This window comes from Mytilus galloprovincialis, chromosome 2 (assembly GCF_965363235.1).
Source record: "Mytilus galloprovincialis chromosome 2, xbMytGall1.hap1.1, whole genome shotgun sequence".
NCBI classification, from domain to species: domain Eukaryota; kingdom Metazoa; phylum Mollusca; class Bivalvia; order Mytilida; family Mytilidae; genus Mytilus; species Mytilus galloprovincialis.
The window spans coordinates 57,982,871-57,998,815 of record NC_134839.1 but is presented as its reverse complement, the minus strand read 5'-3'; the positions used below and the strand labels follow the sequence as shown (position 1 = coordinate 57,998,815).

The window sequence follows — 15,945 nt, the reverse complement described above, 5'->3', positions numbered from 1 at the left end:
ATGAAATGATTACAAAACTGGAAACCCGTTTCAAATCAAATTCAACAAACTAGTTTAACTATGTCATATGAACGGGAGGTTTGACTAGCCATAAAACCAGCTTCAACCCACCATTTTTTCTAAAATGTTCTGTTTCAAGTCAGGAATATGGCAGTTGTTATCAAATAGTTCGTTTTCTATGAATGTTGACGTTTGTTTTGTTTTTCTTGCACGTCAGTATTCCTGTTGATCTTCTGTTTTCCTCTGATAGTTGATGTGTTTCCTTCGGTTTTAAGTGATACCCAGATTTATTTTCTCTCAATCGATTTATGACGTGCACACCGACATACTACTGTTGTCTTTCTTTATTTATATTACTTTAAGAGTTGTATCATTGGCATACATGCATTAATAGTGATATATAGTACAGAACATTTATTTATAATACAAAAATATATCTTTTTGAATCTGCCAAAAATTCGTGCCATACTTATCCTAAACATATATTCTTAATCCACGAAGCAATCTAAAAATAAAGCGCAAAAGTGTAAGATATAAATTGTTGTAAATATGAAAACAAAGACAAAAAGTCATGAGGTATAACTAATGCATCAATGTTTTCATTACAGTGATTGATAAATACTTTTTAAGTTTCTTCTATGGAGCCATTTTCGTTTTTCCCGCCTTTGCAGATGTTGGCCAAAAGTAAATGCAGTTGGAACAAGAAAAACATTGAATATACATTGTTAAAAATCAGACAATAATATATGCATATGTTGATAAGGCACGACAATCGCCATTGGAACAACGTAAGTCTATTCATTACGAAATATCTATCATGTACTATGCCCTAATAATATCCTCTGCACGAAGATAATTTATTTTCAATAATTAAAGGCTTAGTCTGACACAAAAGATCATATGCCAAGGTCAACGTGTGACAATGGCATATATGTAACTATATAAGCACCAAAGTTCCAAAGTTGAGCAATTCTTTTACTTTTTTCCTTTTTTATTTAAATTATTTTAATATGACGAAAGAAACAAACATTTTTTTATGATTTGCTGTTGAAAACGAATGAACTATTTACACTACAATACAACTTTGCATTATTTGCTGACGGAATAAATTTCAGCCACCAGATTTTAAAAATCTTGGTCAATCGATTTCCAATTTCGGTAAAACTTCGATCTTTTATATTTTTATGGGGAAAATGGCATTTGGTCTTTTTCATTTAGTATTATTTACCATATTATTTGAGCCAAAAATGTCATTTTTGTTACCCGTAACCCCCTCACTACCTTTCTTATCTAAAAAAAAAAAAAGGATAAATATAATATATTTTGAAGTAAGTTTTGGGTGTAATGCTACTTTCTATACACTCTGAATTCTTATAAGTCTTATAAGTGGAATTTCGTGATATAATAGGGGAGTCGATGGCACAGAATAGAAAGAAAAAAACCGTACACATCTTCATATTATTTATATAGTTTATTGGTTCAATCATGCATAAGGCTTTGCATATGTATCTTTTGTTATACATTCATTTGGTTGAAACATACGAAGGTCTATATTGTAATATTGACTTTCCAGCAACTTTGACTTTCACTGAAACATTTATATGGACGATTCAACAATGCAATTAAAATTATTTACTTGGGACAACGGTGTAACACCAAACAATAATACCAGATTTCAACTAGATTTCAACCAGATAGTAATAGTGATATTTCAAGTGAGACCTGTATAATGGAAAAAAGACCGAGAAAAGATACCCATGATATAAATCAAAAGTCCTATAATAGAAGACAACACCAGAACCAAAAAGAAAACAACAAAAAAAATCAAACATTACACAGAAAACTAAAGAATGAGCAACATGAACCACAACCAAAACTACGGGTAAACTCATGTGCTCCTCTATGGTTTGCAGTTTCTGCTTCATTGGTGGCACCCGCCGTTTCACTCTCGTCATGGATAATTATCACATTATAAAATAATACAAACATAACATATAACGTTCAGGTTACGACAGTGAATTTATGGTCAACCTGAGGTCGTAGTGAACTTTCATAGCATTAACTACTTTATCGACATGATAGTAAAACCAATGACCATTAACAATGACATGGTTTATTCAAAATATCTTTTATTCAAGTGCTCTTTGTTGTATGTCCATGATCAGTAAGTCCAAGATTTTTCAAAACCTGATATAAAAAGAAATATGATGTGTTAATATTTGGAAACCGTAACCCAACGACGAAAAATAATCAAAAGACACTAGACAGATATCGACACAACATGTATACCGTTGATTTGTTTATTTTAGTGGGTACCAATTTTCGTTGATATAAGGGAAAACGCATTTTTGTGTTATTTTATTTCTGCTTTTGGCAACAGTCGGCATTTACAAGCCTATGAAAAATTAGTACTTCGTTGAACATTCAAATCTTTGGTTCACCTATACCAACGAAACCCACGAAAATTGGTATCCAGCATAAAACAAGATGGTGATGACTGATTTAAAACAAGCAAAACAAAGACAAAATTATTTCCATTTCAATCTGTATATAAAACTTCACAGTGACGATTCATGTATTTTTGTCTTGAAGATTTTAATAATGATAAATAACATTCATTAAATCTTATAAAAATAATAGAATATAAACACATTAATTTATATGCTGAATGAGCAATAAAATTATGAACAGTTTAGTTCTCAAGAACATTTACCTGAATGTAGAAATTTATAAACTCCATCTCTTGAAGAATTCCATCCCCTGAAATAAATAACGAAATTGTATATTCTTTTCTTAAAGCACCATTTAAACAATCTTAATTTATAAAGAGGGATCATTCCAGATTTGACAATGACCTAACACATAATTTCGCGTCAAGAAATACGATTTCAGTTATTCTATTATTAGGAATTTTCCATGTCTATGCAACAACATACTAAGAGAACCTAAATATGAAGTAAATATTTCCCTATAAGTAGTTCTATAATACAAGACTTTGCTACAATGATTATTTTGAGAGGGGATTGATGTTTACATTGAAACTTTTGCATCAGGGGCTCTGAAGAGTAAGTTAGAGTCATTACCATTTGGATGACTGTTAAATAATTTCACAGACGTTTTAAGATGGCGTAAATAACTTCCACCCATTTTTTTAATTGTGACCCATCAGAAAGGAATTTATCACAGTATTTTACCTTCCCATGAACAAAACAACTAGTGTCATTATTAGAGCAGGAGAGTCTGGAGAATCCGAGTATCTGCCACATGTACTTTGGTGGGCTCGAGTTGCCTAATATTGTCGCCTGTGTAGTTTTTTGTGGACTTTTCGTATGTTTTTTGCCATGATGTGTTTTCTTTTAAATGTTAGCTTAGAGTTACGTTTGGCCTTGTTTCTCTTTTCGTGTTTCTGAAATTCATTGGCTTTTAAATATTTGGCTCTGAGCGTTCCTGATGGAGATAATCCAAAAAAAAAAAATGCTCCGGACGCATACAATTTATTAAGTCTTATTTTACATTTATAATCCTGATTTTCATCCCTTTTCATAATAATACGAACTGAAATAAAAGGTTATTGTACTTTAACGATAAAAAAGTAATAGATGATAATATTTAACCTACTACAACACTTATTCAAAGGCGCATCAGCTGGCTTACACTCAAAATATAAGTGAAAATTTACCGTTTCCGTCCATGTGGTGATATGAAACCAGTCCTTCATCGTGCGTTAACTTACAATCGCCGCCATTGAATTGGTTCAGTACTCCCAAAGCAATGTCATGTGGTGATGACGAATGACGAACATACTCGTCGCAAGTTATGATTCCGTCACCTGTTGGAAAAAAATAGCAATTTGTTGGCTTTGAAATTATATCATGTATCCAACCAAAAGGATCTATTTGAGGGCATGCAATTATGAAAATATGTATACAGAAAATAAGCCATATACTAGACAAGAGAGTATTGAACTTATTTTACTATTTGGGGATATTATAACAAATAATAATACCAAGAATAACAAAAAATAAATAATAAGTATGTACAGTGCTTATTAAAGATTAGGTTGTCAATTTACAAAACACAAATCTCACATAGACAGTGACAAAGATATAGTTGCAACACAGGGGCTGGATAAATTGAATTGATAAATGCACGAAAGTTTTCTTACAATCCAATATCTTTGAGCTGTACAGATCATGCTTCGATCACTAAAGTGTTTTAAAACTCACCTTTTCATCTTCGCTTCTGCACATACTAAAAAGGTCAACTTTACCTAGCAAATTCTGTACCTACCGTCATCACCGTCTCCTCTGAACAAATACTGTACCTACCGTCATCACCGTCTCCTCTGAACAAATACTGTACTTACCGTCATCACCGTCTCCTCTGACCAAAAACTGTACCTACCGTCATCACCGTCTCCTCTGAACAAATTCTGTACCTACCGTCATCACCGTCTCCTCTAAACAAATTCTGTACCTACCGTCATCATCGTCTCCTCTGAACAAATGATGTACCTACCGTCATCATCGTCTCCTCTGAACAAATACTGTAGCTACCGTCATCATCGTCTCCTCTGAGCAAAGTCTGTACCTACCGTCATCATCGTCTCCTCTGAGCAAATTCTGTACCTACCGTCATCATCGTCTCCTCTGAGCAAATTCTGTACCTACCGTCATCACCGTCTCCTCTGAACCAATACTGTACCTACCGTCATCACCGTCTTAACTTAACAAATACTGTACCTACCGTCATCACCGTCTCCTCTGAACAAATACTATACCTACCGTCATTACCGTCTCCTCTGAACAAATACTGTATCACCGTCATCATCGTCTCCTCTGAACAAATTCTGTACCTACCGTCATCACCGTCTCCGCTGAACAAATACTGTACCTACCGTCATCATCGTTTCCTCTGAGCAAATACTGTACCTACCGTCATCACCGTCTCCGCTGAACAAATACTGTACCTCTCAGTCTATCTATGAGTTTGACTGTTCCTCTGGTATCTTTCGTCCCTCTTTTGAAACATCTTTATAAAAACAAGTATCAAAATTATATTTAGCGAATAACAAAATGTTTTAGATATAAAAACTTGTGCAAATATAAAAAATGCAATTGATGCATAATTATGAAATGTAAATATATCAGTGATTAAAATTTTTTTTTTTATCAATACATAGTATGCTTATATGTGTTGAAGTAGTGCTCAATTGTGTGTCTATGGAAGTGAAAAGACAATAATGAAAAATACAAAATGCATCATTGTATACAAAAATATTTTAAGTGTATTATAGATATTTTTTTTTTATTAATCAAAATCAAACGTTGATTAGAAGTTCTGTGTATTTGTGTTAAAACAGAGACATTACAGATTAAATGATATCATGGAAACAAAAAAATTTAACTACCGAGTAGTTTAAAGGGTGTCAGGTCAGACTAACATTTTTTCTAATATATTAACACGCTAATTCAAATACCACAACAATTAATCCGGGTTGTTCTTTTATTATAGGATTTTTACACACGGAACCTCCCAAGAGCTGTGACGACCAACCGTTGAAGTACTTTACCAATGCTGAGATACTATTTCATTCAAACATTGGGACTTGGCCATCAAATGGACATATCTTATATTCTGACATTTTTTGTATGCCAAATATCACTTTGCTTTTAAGTTATACTTTGGCTTTATTAGCAGATCATGCATAGTCAGAAAGAAATCTGGTTTTGTTTTTTTTTTCATATTGGGAGACAAAGGAATGATATTGTTCAAGTATTTTTTAAATCAAAATTTTTGTTTTCTTCGTTTGTTGATGGCCACCTTTCGAATAGCGCTTAACAATTGTTCTTCTTTTTTTCCCTTCACTGTATTTCATCCTTTTTTGTTTACTATGTTTACTGTGTTTTGTTTTATTTTGTTACAAAAGTTACATGCAATAAAAACGATAGCTTATTTAGTATATACGTTTTCTGTTTTTTTCCCCCTTTTTTGATGGCATCACTATTTACTAATTCTTATTTTTACAATTGGCATATGAGTTTTGAGAACTGCATTCAGACGCAATACGATGTACCATAAGCACACGAATTTCGAACCCGTTCCATAACCCTTAGGCTGCTGATGCTTTATGCTATTTTAACGACAATTGTTTTAGTAAAAGATATGGATATATAACATTCTCTCATTTTGTTATCAACATTTAAATAACGATAAACATATCCTGTTTTTATAGTGTGTACCTATCTAGATGTTTGACTAAATATTTTTCAAAGTTCTTATTTAAGTTAATCATAAAAACATCATGGTAACTTCCTGTATCTCTTTGAGGGTATCATCTACCCAGTAGTCAGCACTTCTGGAATAGATAATATTAGTTGTATTTGCAAAAATTTCAGGGATTTTTGGTCCTCAATGATCTTCACCTTCGTACTATATTTGGCCTTTTTAACATTTCCAACCTGCAAAAACAAAAAAGTACAGAATAATTCGTTGATTAGAAGTAGACATTCGTTTTTTCTTAGCTCTTAAAATGAGAATGAACAGAAGCTATTCACACTTTTAAGCAGACTGAGAATATAACCGCCCGATACCCAAAATGGTACAGCTATATTTTCCCGCATATTCAAAATGATAGAAAATAAAATTATATGTATAGAAAAATTATTCGTAGATTTAACATTTGAATTAATAGAAACTGTTTTTCTTAATTTGTTGTGTACCAAGTCAGGAAAATGGCTATTGTTATCGTATAATTCGTGTGTGTTGCATTTTAGTGTTTATGTTGTGTCGTTGTTTTTCTTCTTATCTTTGATGTGTTTCCCTCGGTTTTAGTTTGTGACCAGGATTTGTTTTTTCTCCATCGATTGATGAATTTCGAACAGCGGTAAACTACTGTTGCCTTTATTTAGATGGTTATTGATTGATCAAAATTGCAACTGCATGATAACAATCGACAATGTTCAAAGGTAAGAAAACATACCTTTAAAGAACCAGATCAACAGTTAAAGACATCAAATGTAGTGAATTTGTGTTTGATAACATTACGACTTTTGTAGACAAGACCTTTTTAATTGAAAATTCTAAAGTCGAAGACATATCATGTTTTTAATAATATAATAATTGGAAAAACGAACACTAAATTTACCTTATCTTCCATTGTGGCCGTGTGGAATGTGTCCAAGATGCTTCATTATCTACAGATAACGAGAAATAGATAAGTAAAACACATACCGGTAGATGTATCAAGCTAATAAAAAGTCACATCAATACCATTTAGTAAAGTAAAATCACAAAAATACTAAACTCCGAGAAAAAATCAAAACGGAAAGTCCCTAATCAAATGGCAAAATCAATTGATTAAACACATCTTTTACTTTAAAAAATAAAAGTTCTCAAATTTAATTCCAAATGTTTTAATTCACTGAAATTCAAAGTTAGATAAATGTGCAATTAATAGAAATAAATTTAGTATTGAACAATGTGTGTTGCACCATGTAAATTATTTATACTTTACCTGTGTGTAATAATGTTCAAACTCGTGTTCATTCACAGTTCCACCACCTGTTTAAAAAAAGATTTTCTTTTAGTTTTATTTGTTGAAGTATTTGTTTGCAGTTTGGTCATCTGTACATATATTTGTTTCTTCGTTCCAATCTTGCAATTAAAGAAATAATTTGTTACCGAGCATAGATGGCTTATCGGCAAATACATTTTGGTTACCTTTTCTTGTGTCTATACCACATTTAGTCCAAAACTTTAACGCAACGCATATGTAACGGTTATAACTACATAAATATGTATCCGTGTTCTCTATGCGTGAGGATAAATATCAAATATATAATGATAACTAATCAATTTAAAAAAACCAAGACGATTGAGAATAGCGGTTTACTTAAACTAATTTCAAATATATATAGATATAGGAAGATGTGGTATGAGTGCCAATGAGACAACTTTATACCCAAGTCACAATTTATAAAAGTAAACCATAATAGGTCAAGGTCTTCAACACGGAGCCTAGGCTTACACCGAACAGGAAGCTATAAAGGGCTCCAAACATTACTAGTGTAAAACCATACAATCGGAAAAAGCCAGCGGTCTAATCTATAAAAAAAAAAAAGAAACGAGAATCACGTATCATCCACATAAACAGACGACAACCACTGAACATCAGATTCCTACATACCGTTTGAGTCGATTTGATGAAATGTAGCCACTGCATCTGCATGACTCATGATACAATCTACATCTTGATCATAATGGTGGAATATCTCAAGTGCTAGAGCATGTGGCTGTGAACTTGCAGCGGCATATTCAGCGCAAGTAACGTGTCCATCACCTGTGAATTAATTTTAGATTTAATTTGAGTTTGATGTGCAATTATCATCATAATTCAAGGTACTTCAAAAAAAAATATAAGCTTAAAAAGCATGAGTTGTTCTTAAACGATGTTCAGATTCCCAAAAAATATGAAGGAGATACAATAGGTATCAACGAGAATAGCAAAATCTAGGTTAATCGCATTATGTAAAAGGTTCGTCTTTAGACAATTAAAACTGAAAAAAAGTCTTCAAACCTTTCAAAACGATGCAAATTTAAAGATATAGGAATACAGTGATACTAGGCATATTAGGACTGAAAGGTCATATTCTTTCATTAAACTTGTTCTTAATGGATACCGATTCAACACAATATCAAGATATTTCAGTTTAAATTGTTTGTAAGTGCTTACATTGATTATGTTTCTGATAAATCAAAACATTCATATGTAGTATTATTTTGCAACACATTCATGAAAATAAACTTATCATTGATAACAAGACTTAAACTTTGTATCCATGCCAGACCCGTGTTTTGGCTACAAAAGACTCATCGGTGTCGCGCGAATAAAATAAAGTTAAAAAGACCAAATAAAGTACGAATATGATAAACATTAGTATTGTCAATGGTATTTAAATTTCGTATTTTTTCTTGTTCATATTTTGTGTTCGTTTTTTTTTGTACAAACATATAATCCTGGTATCTATGATGAATTTATATTTTCCTTTTACGTGTACTTTTTGATGATAAGCGGTAGTCGATTATTTCCTGAAATTTTTAAAGCTCGATATCCTCTAATATAAGAAGTTTGAAGTTTTAAAGTCTTACTTTGAGAAAATGTGCGGCCCACGATTGTTAAGAATTATCCTCCTCGTCTCATAGATTGTCGTGCTTTTATGAATGCATTGGGACGTCACGATTTTCATTGAAAAGAGCATGAATAGTACCAATTTATATGACCATACATGTAGATCAATGACCAATGTCATGTCAACATTTCAAGTGTTCTTTTTTTTTACGAACCTATAGTATCTTCTCATTTCAAAATTCAAGAGACAATATTCCATAAATGATACAAGGATACAAACCATTGGTGTCAGTGCCTTGAACAGAAGCTTCAAATTCGGCCATCTCTAGAACACCATTATGATTGTGATCATAGCCATTGAACTCATTCTGGGCCAATACTTTCAGTTCATGACCATGGATATGCTGACTGCAATACAAAAAAAAAAGAAGAAGTAAAATCACAAAAATACTAAACTCCACGGAAAATTCGAAACGGAAAGTCCCTAATCAAATGGCAAAATAAATGATAACACATATCTAACGAACGGACAACAACTGTCATATTCCTGACTTGGTACAAGCATTTTCAAATGTAGAAAATGGTGGATTGAACCTGGTTTTATAGCGCTAAATATCTTCCTTGACTTGTACGAATTTATTGTAAATCCTTTGAAACAAATTCGGAAAAACATAATTTAACAAACTGCCAGGCTTGGACTAAAAGGATTAGACTTAGTTAAACTACTAATAAAACGCAGAGAAAAAAAAACCCACATTAAGTCCTTCATTAACTTTAGATTTCAAACTTATTGTGTGCTATTGCGATATAAAAAAATGAGTAAAAATGCGAGATAACTGATTGTGATTTAAGAAAAATCTATTTACAGTTCTAAGTATCAGATATCAAAATGCGAATTCGTATTATTTTAATATTTACAAGTATGCGACAATCATACAAGTAAGAGGTTTAGCTACCTATGAAATCTGGCTAAGTTTACCATTTTCTACCTAAGAATATGCCTGTATCCAGACAGAAATATGACAGTTGTTATCCATTCGTTTGGTGTGTTTGAGCGTTTGATTTTGTCATTTGCATGGAGATTTGTTGTGATTTTACTTTTTACCCAGTCGCATTATTCGGATTAATATAAACCTTGCAATAGTTTTAAATTAACAGTAGTAATATAGTTAAATGTAATTTGGACACATTACGATTATAAAATATATCGAGGCTCTCGACAATTATACATGCATCGTAATCAATTCTTCTGTGCTTCTTTGTTGAAATCAATTGTAACAACTTGACATATTTTACATGCATTTAATATGTTATCTAGATACAATAGCAGAATTTAGCAAAAATAATATAAATGTATGCCTTTTATTTGTGACTTCCATTTACTAATACTTGATCTGTTAATCTCTGAATTTATAACAAGCACAGTAGTCAGTGCCTGGGTACGGACACGATTTATAACACATAATCCCTACAATGCTCCGTTAAAAAATTAAGAAATAACTGAGAATCTAAGATTCAGTCGTCCATAAACAAAGTAAATGAATTTAGCACTCTTCTTTTAATGTCCTATATGTTTTAAGCTTCCAATATGTCTCTGCCTTTATACATAATTGACTTTCAAATGTTCTGGTTTGAGCGTTCTTGGTTAAGGTTAGTCTCAAAAAGTACTTTGGACGTATACAATTTATAATGTATAATTTTGTCATCATACATACCAAGTGACATATCCAAGGAACAGAGACAAAGCAAGTATCAGTTTCATTCTGATCTGTGAATATAAAAGTACATAATCTTCGGTTAAATCAGTGACAAGGTAGTTATTAGTAAACTTTCTGTATATCATTATTTATTATTCGAAACACTCCAGATTTTCGACACAAGACAGATATTGTCCTAGCCGTATTGGGCACGTCTTTTAGAATTTTTCTTTTTCAATGCTCTTCAACTTCGTATTCGAGTTGCTATTCTAGTACGAAGCAGAAAATGCGCGTCTAACTTGATAAATTATTAGCCTAATATCTTTCATCGACTTGATAAAATGATTGTATCTGGTAAAACGGAAAAAATTATTCCTCAAACTGAACAAAGCATAATATTTTGGTACGCATTTTACTAACATGTTATATGCAACAACTTATCAACAGCGATTAGAAAATATTAACAACAATGCTAAAATATTCTCATTCACGGATAGATGAATTAGGTCATAGCTTTTTTAAAACCAGGTATCACTTTATTCATCAACCATCATAAAAAAATACGCACACACTATACTTAAACAAAGAGAGCCATATCCTTTTTAAAATTAAAATTCGTCTTTATAACTAGTGTCACTAGTTATTAGATTTTAATTGAATTTCTTTTACCAGTAAAACGACCAGTTGTGGCCGACATTTGTTTTTGACAATGATATAATCTAAGAAGCAAGTCCGCAGATTAGGACTAGCAAATGTCTACATGTTTAATGGTTTTTGGCAGTATGACTCTCGTATAAGCTTTGTGTGATATCGGTGCTCATCTACACGACACGCTTTTTTTGTATTGACCTTCTGCATGTCTTCGCAATGCTGATAGGATGATAGCTCAAAGCCGATATCAAACAGCATGACGAGTAGCCACACATCCCATTTGACATTGCTTAAATTAAATCAACATCATACACTAATTTTGAAAGTAATTTGAAAAGTTTCTGCAAAAACGATCTAAAGGAAGCATCTGTGTGTTACATTGTAGTGTTGTGTCGTTGTTCTCCTCTTATATTTAATGCGTTTCCCTCAGTTTTAGTTTGTTACCCCGATTTTGTTTTTTGTCCATGGATTTATGAGTTTGAACAGCGGTATACTACTGTTGCCTTTATAAAAAATAAATATATTCTTACTTTACAATATTCTCCGTTTTCCTTAAAATATTGATCACAAATGATTAATGTCAAGATGGTCGAAGGTGTATATATACTCTGATCGTGGACACCTTTAACCTTCAATCTCAAAAAGTCCGCTAAAGTACGTCAATATCGTGCTTTTATTTAAGGTAAATTTAAACATTACAAGGAAATTCTCTCTGGAAGAAATCCGAATACGGTAGTAACAATAAGTTCTCAGTATATTTTACTTACACCTGAACTTATTAACCAAAACATATCAAAACTAGATACATAAAACTTGGACATTTTAAACATGACTTCAGCCGACCCAAACAAGGACTTTTCAAATACGACTCAGGCATCAATGTCAACACTTACTGCATAAAACCAATCATTGAAGCCTAAGCAACCACATCAACAACTAAATAATAAGACTTTTAGTGGAAGATATTAGCAAGCAAAATGGAGGAAATTGTGCAAATGATGATACAAGCATGAAAATTAGCACGAAGCATCATGATTATATACTTTTTAAGAAAAAACTGCTGGCCATAAAAAAAATCATTTTTTTAAGATGGCTACCACCTTTTCTAAAATGGCTGTTTTTTCCAGGTTTAAAATACCTATTTTCTGGAAATCATTTTCTTTGACCTTCTTTTAAAATAAAATATTATCAGATTTGGTGGCTACCTTCTTTTCATGTGACATATATACTAGAAATGAATATTTTACATGTTTAGGGTTTGTGCATGAGCAAAATTCACACAAAACATTTGAACTATTCATTATATACTTAGCGCTTTTGGATTTTTAATGAGGTTATGCATTTGTTTGATACCATTTTTAAGGTTATGATACACATGCGTTTAACAATTTCGCGCATGAGCAGACTATTTAAAAACACAAAGAGAGATTTGCACGCACTATAAGGGCACAATGATGTAAATCGTAGTTCATCTTACAGATGAGGATTTGGATGTTGTAAACATCTTTGTCATCATTTCATTCCTCTAAACATTTAGGCTCTTCTGTTAAAGTTCGTGTAACTTTTATGATGCCACTGTTTGAAAACACGTCCTTTCAGGTGCAATGATCAAGCATTCATTGAATAAGGTGAAAAGGTGGTTAACTTTCTAAATCCCGGGCAACCATAATTATAGCTGCAGATCAACCACTTTGGTATTGGCTAAGCAATGTCAGTGGGAATGGCCAGATATGTACGGAGAAGATAAGTTTATCGTCATGTTTGGTGGATTGTACATTACAATGACTTGTTCTTAAAGTTTGAGTGAAATATTGAGTGATAGTGGATGGACATGTGCCCTCACTGAAGCCGTTATTGCAACACCTAGAATGGCTGATTATTTTCATATATGTTCAAATGTAATAAGAACTAAACACGCACATCGATGACAGCATGTGTTTTGCTTGAATTGATAATGTCAGCTTATAAACGCGTAAACGCAGAACATATTAGCCATGACTCTGTTACGTTTAAGTATTTGATGAACTGATGTAAGGAAAGAGAGTCATCTCAACCACAGTTTAATTTCTGGTGTTCAATTATGAATTAAGAACTTCTTGTGCTTTCGGTAGTACGCCCGTTTCACAAGTCAGATATCGTACTTTACAAACAGTCCATACTATGCAAGATACGTATTTTGTTTGTCTTGATCATGTTAATTATGCTCGATGGTGGCAATGGAATTTGCAAGTGGTAATTTTACTTTGCGTAAGACCAGATAGTTGTTTTCTTATATCACAACTGATCAGGCACAAGCACAGAATAATGCAATTGTGAAGGGCGATGTTGGTGCATACGTTAAACCGAATATCCCTTTAGGACGATAGATGGTAGCTGGACCAGAAGTCAGTAGACTGGTATATGAATTTTAAATATCTAGTGGTTTGAGTCATTCTATAACAGATAAACGACATCATGAAGACTCTACGGTACACAAAAGTATTTCTTCAAAAAACTGTCATAGGCTTTCCAAAGTGATGAACTAATTTGAAAATTCATTTCTAGAAGAGTCGTCAGATTTTTACACAATTGGCTCATTTATGGAAGTTTTGGATTCGGAAGCAGGTAAGATATGTATATAAACTCCAAGATATTGGGTCCAAACAATACGGATATCTTTTTAAGCAAATGCAAAACGAAAGAGAATCTGCTTTTTATAACCAGATAAAAAAGAACAATTCCCTATAAAAGGAGTAAAATGAAACTGGAAACGTCTTTGTCAAAAAAAAAAAGCGCTAGAGAACCTGAAAAGTAATTGCGATCTCTTTATTTTACTTTAATTTCTTGTCAAAGTAGACAGTTTAACTTTGAAGATTTCTTTATCCATGAAAACCAAAATGCTCCTCCGTCTTTGTCTCAGAATGTCACTTTAAACAGTGGTATTAAATCGCAGCAAATAGGTATACTTGAAACATTTTGCAATTTCCCATCAACTGATCCAAGTTCTGACGCATTTGTCGTTGGTGGAGCAGCAATGGTTTATTCTAGGCCACCATGTGGGGCACAAATATCTGATGATTATGCAAATGATGTAATACTGCCTTATAGCCTAAAATCTTGCAACGATAAGTATCCAAGAGTAGACATTGTATTTGATGTTTATTAAATGAATGATTTAAAGGCTTGGACGAGAAAAAAGGCAAGGTTTTGGTGCTAAACGGAAAGTTGGTGGTACTGGTAACACGCTAAGGATTTGGAGTAGTTTTCACTGTGAAGATGACAACAAAACGGATTTGTTCAAGTTTCTTGCCGACATAATTCTTTAGTGATTTATAAAAATGCTTATACTACTCAAGGTGAAAATATTCTTTGCAATTTCAATACGGATAATTCCCAGCTATCCCCTTACCATGAAGAAACAAATATACGGATGATTCTCCATGATAAGCATGCTGCTGAAAATGATTGTTAAAAGTAGTACTAACACAGATGTAGTAGCATTACAAATTGCAGCACTCGCAAGATAAGTTGTGGACAAATTGTGAATAGGTTTTTGAAGGAATATAGGCTTTCTATGGCTTCCTCTACAGGTCATAGCAAATCGTTTGGTCCTCGTGTAGCCGCTCTTCTTCTCTGCCATGCATTTAATGGGTGTGACACGGTGTCGGCACTTCGCACACATAAAAGTATTCTCTGATGTAACCGACTGTTTTACCCCGCTTTTGTATAAAAACACAGACATTGACAACATAGAAGCATTTGTTTGCATCATGTATTGCAGCATCAACATTTGCTGTTAAGGAGGCACGATTTGAATCGTTTGCAAGGAAGCAGCGGCTTTATGATGCTATTCTGCCTACAAGAGGTTCTCATCCGGATGACATCAAAAGAGAAGCATATCAAGTGAACATATTTGTGCTCATCCGGATTTATTCATTCGACAGGTTCATGTACCAAGTCATGAACACTAGAGTTGGATGAAAGAAAATAAAACAATGACAGTTGGAAACCAAAATGGATTTCTTTGGCTACCGTTGCATCCTCGTGTCAGGATTTTTAAAAAATGCAAATGCAAGAAACCAAGCTGTGTGGGTAACTGTATATGCTACCATTCTGGTCTTCCTTGTACAAGTGTGTGTATTGGTCACTGTCAGATAGTTATAAGATAGTCAACCTGTATTTATGCATTTGAACCGGACAAAGACCGTGATATCTCTTGTTAAGTTGATAGAAATAATAAAATTGACATTTTCCACGTTGTTGCCGCCATTTTGGAACCGGAAGTCACTTTTTTCTTCATGTATGTATTGTTTTATCGCACTTTACAAACTTTAATTGAAGTTTTATCAAAACTTACATTGGATTATACATATAAAACAACTTTAAAAGGATTTACGAAATGTAGCCAATTGGATATGACGGCATTTACAAATGGGTGGTGGCCATTTTGAAAAAATGAAAAAATTTGATGGCCAGCAGCGGATTTCT

The 15,945-nt window shown here is 32.9% G+C and overlaps 1 protein-coding gene across 1 annotated transcript; it reads right to left on the bottom strand.

The window, feature by feature from the left end:
• Positions 1-2,097: 2,097 nt before the first annotated feature.
• On the bottom strand, positions 2,098-12,133 carry LOC143063950 (uncharacterized). The gene is made up of 9 exons (XM_076236410.1): positions 12,009-12,133; positions 10,846-10,898; positions 9,411-9,538; positions 8,189-8,341; positions 7,517-7,563; positions 4,970-7,196; positions 3,680-3,829; positions 2,714-2,760; positions 2,098-2,187 (listed from the first exon to the last, which is right to left on the bottom strand). The coding sequence occupies exons 2-6, from the start codon at positions 10,890-10,892 to the stop codon at positions 7,149-7,151; spliced, it is 423 nt and encodes a 140-aa protein (XP_076092525.1). The 5' UTR covers positions 10,893-10,898; positions 12,009-12,133; the 3' UTR covers positions 2,098-2,187; positions 2,714-2,760; positions 3,680-3,829; positions 4,970-7,148.
• Positions 12,134-15,945: the final 3,812 nt, after the last annotated feature.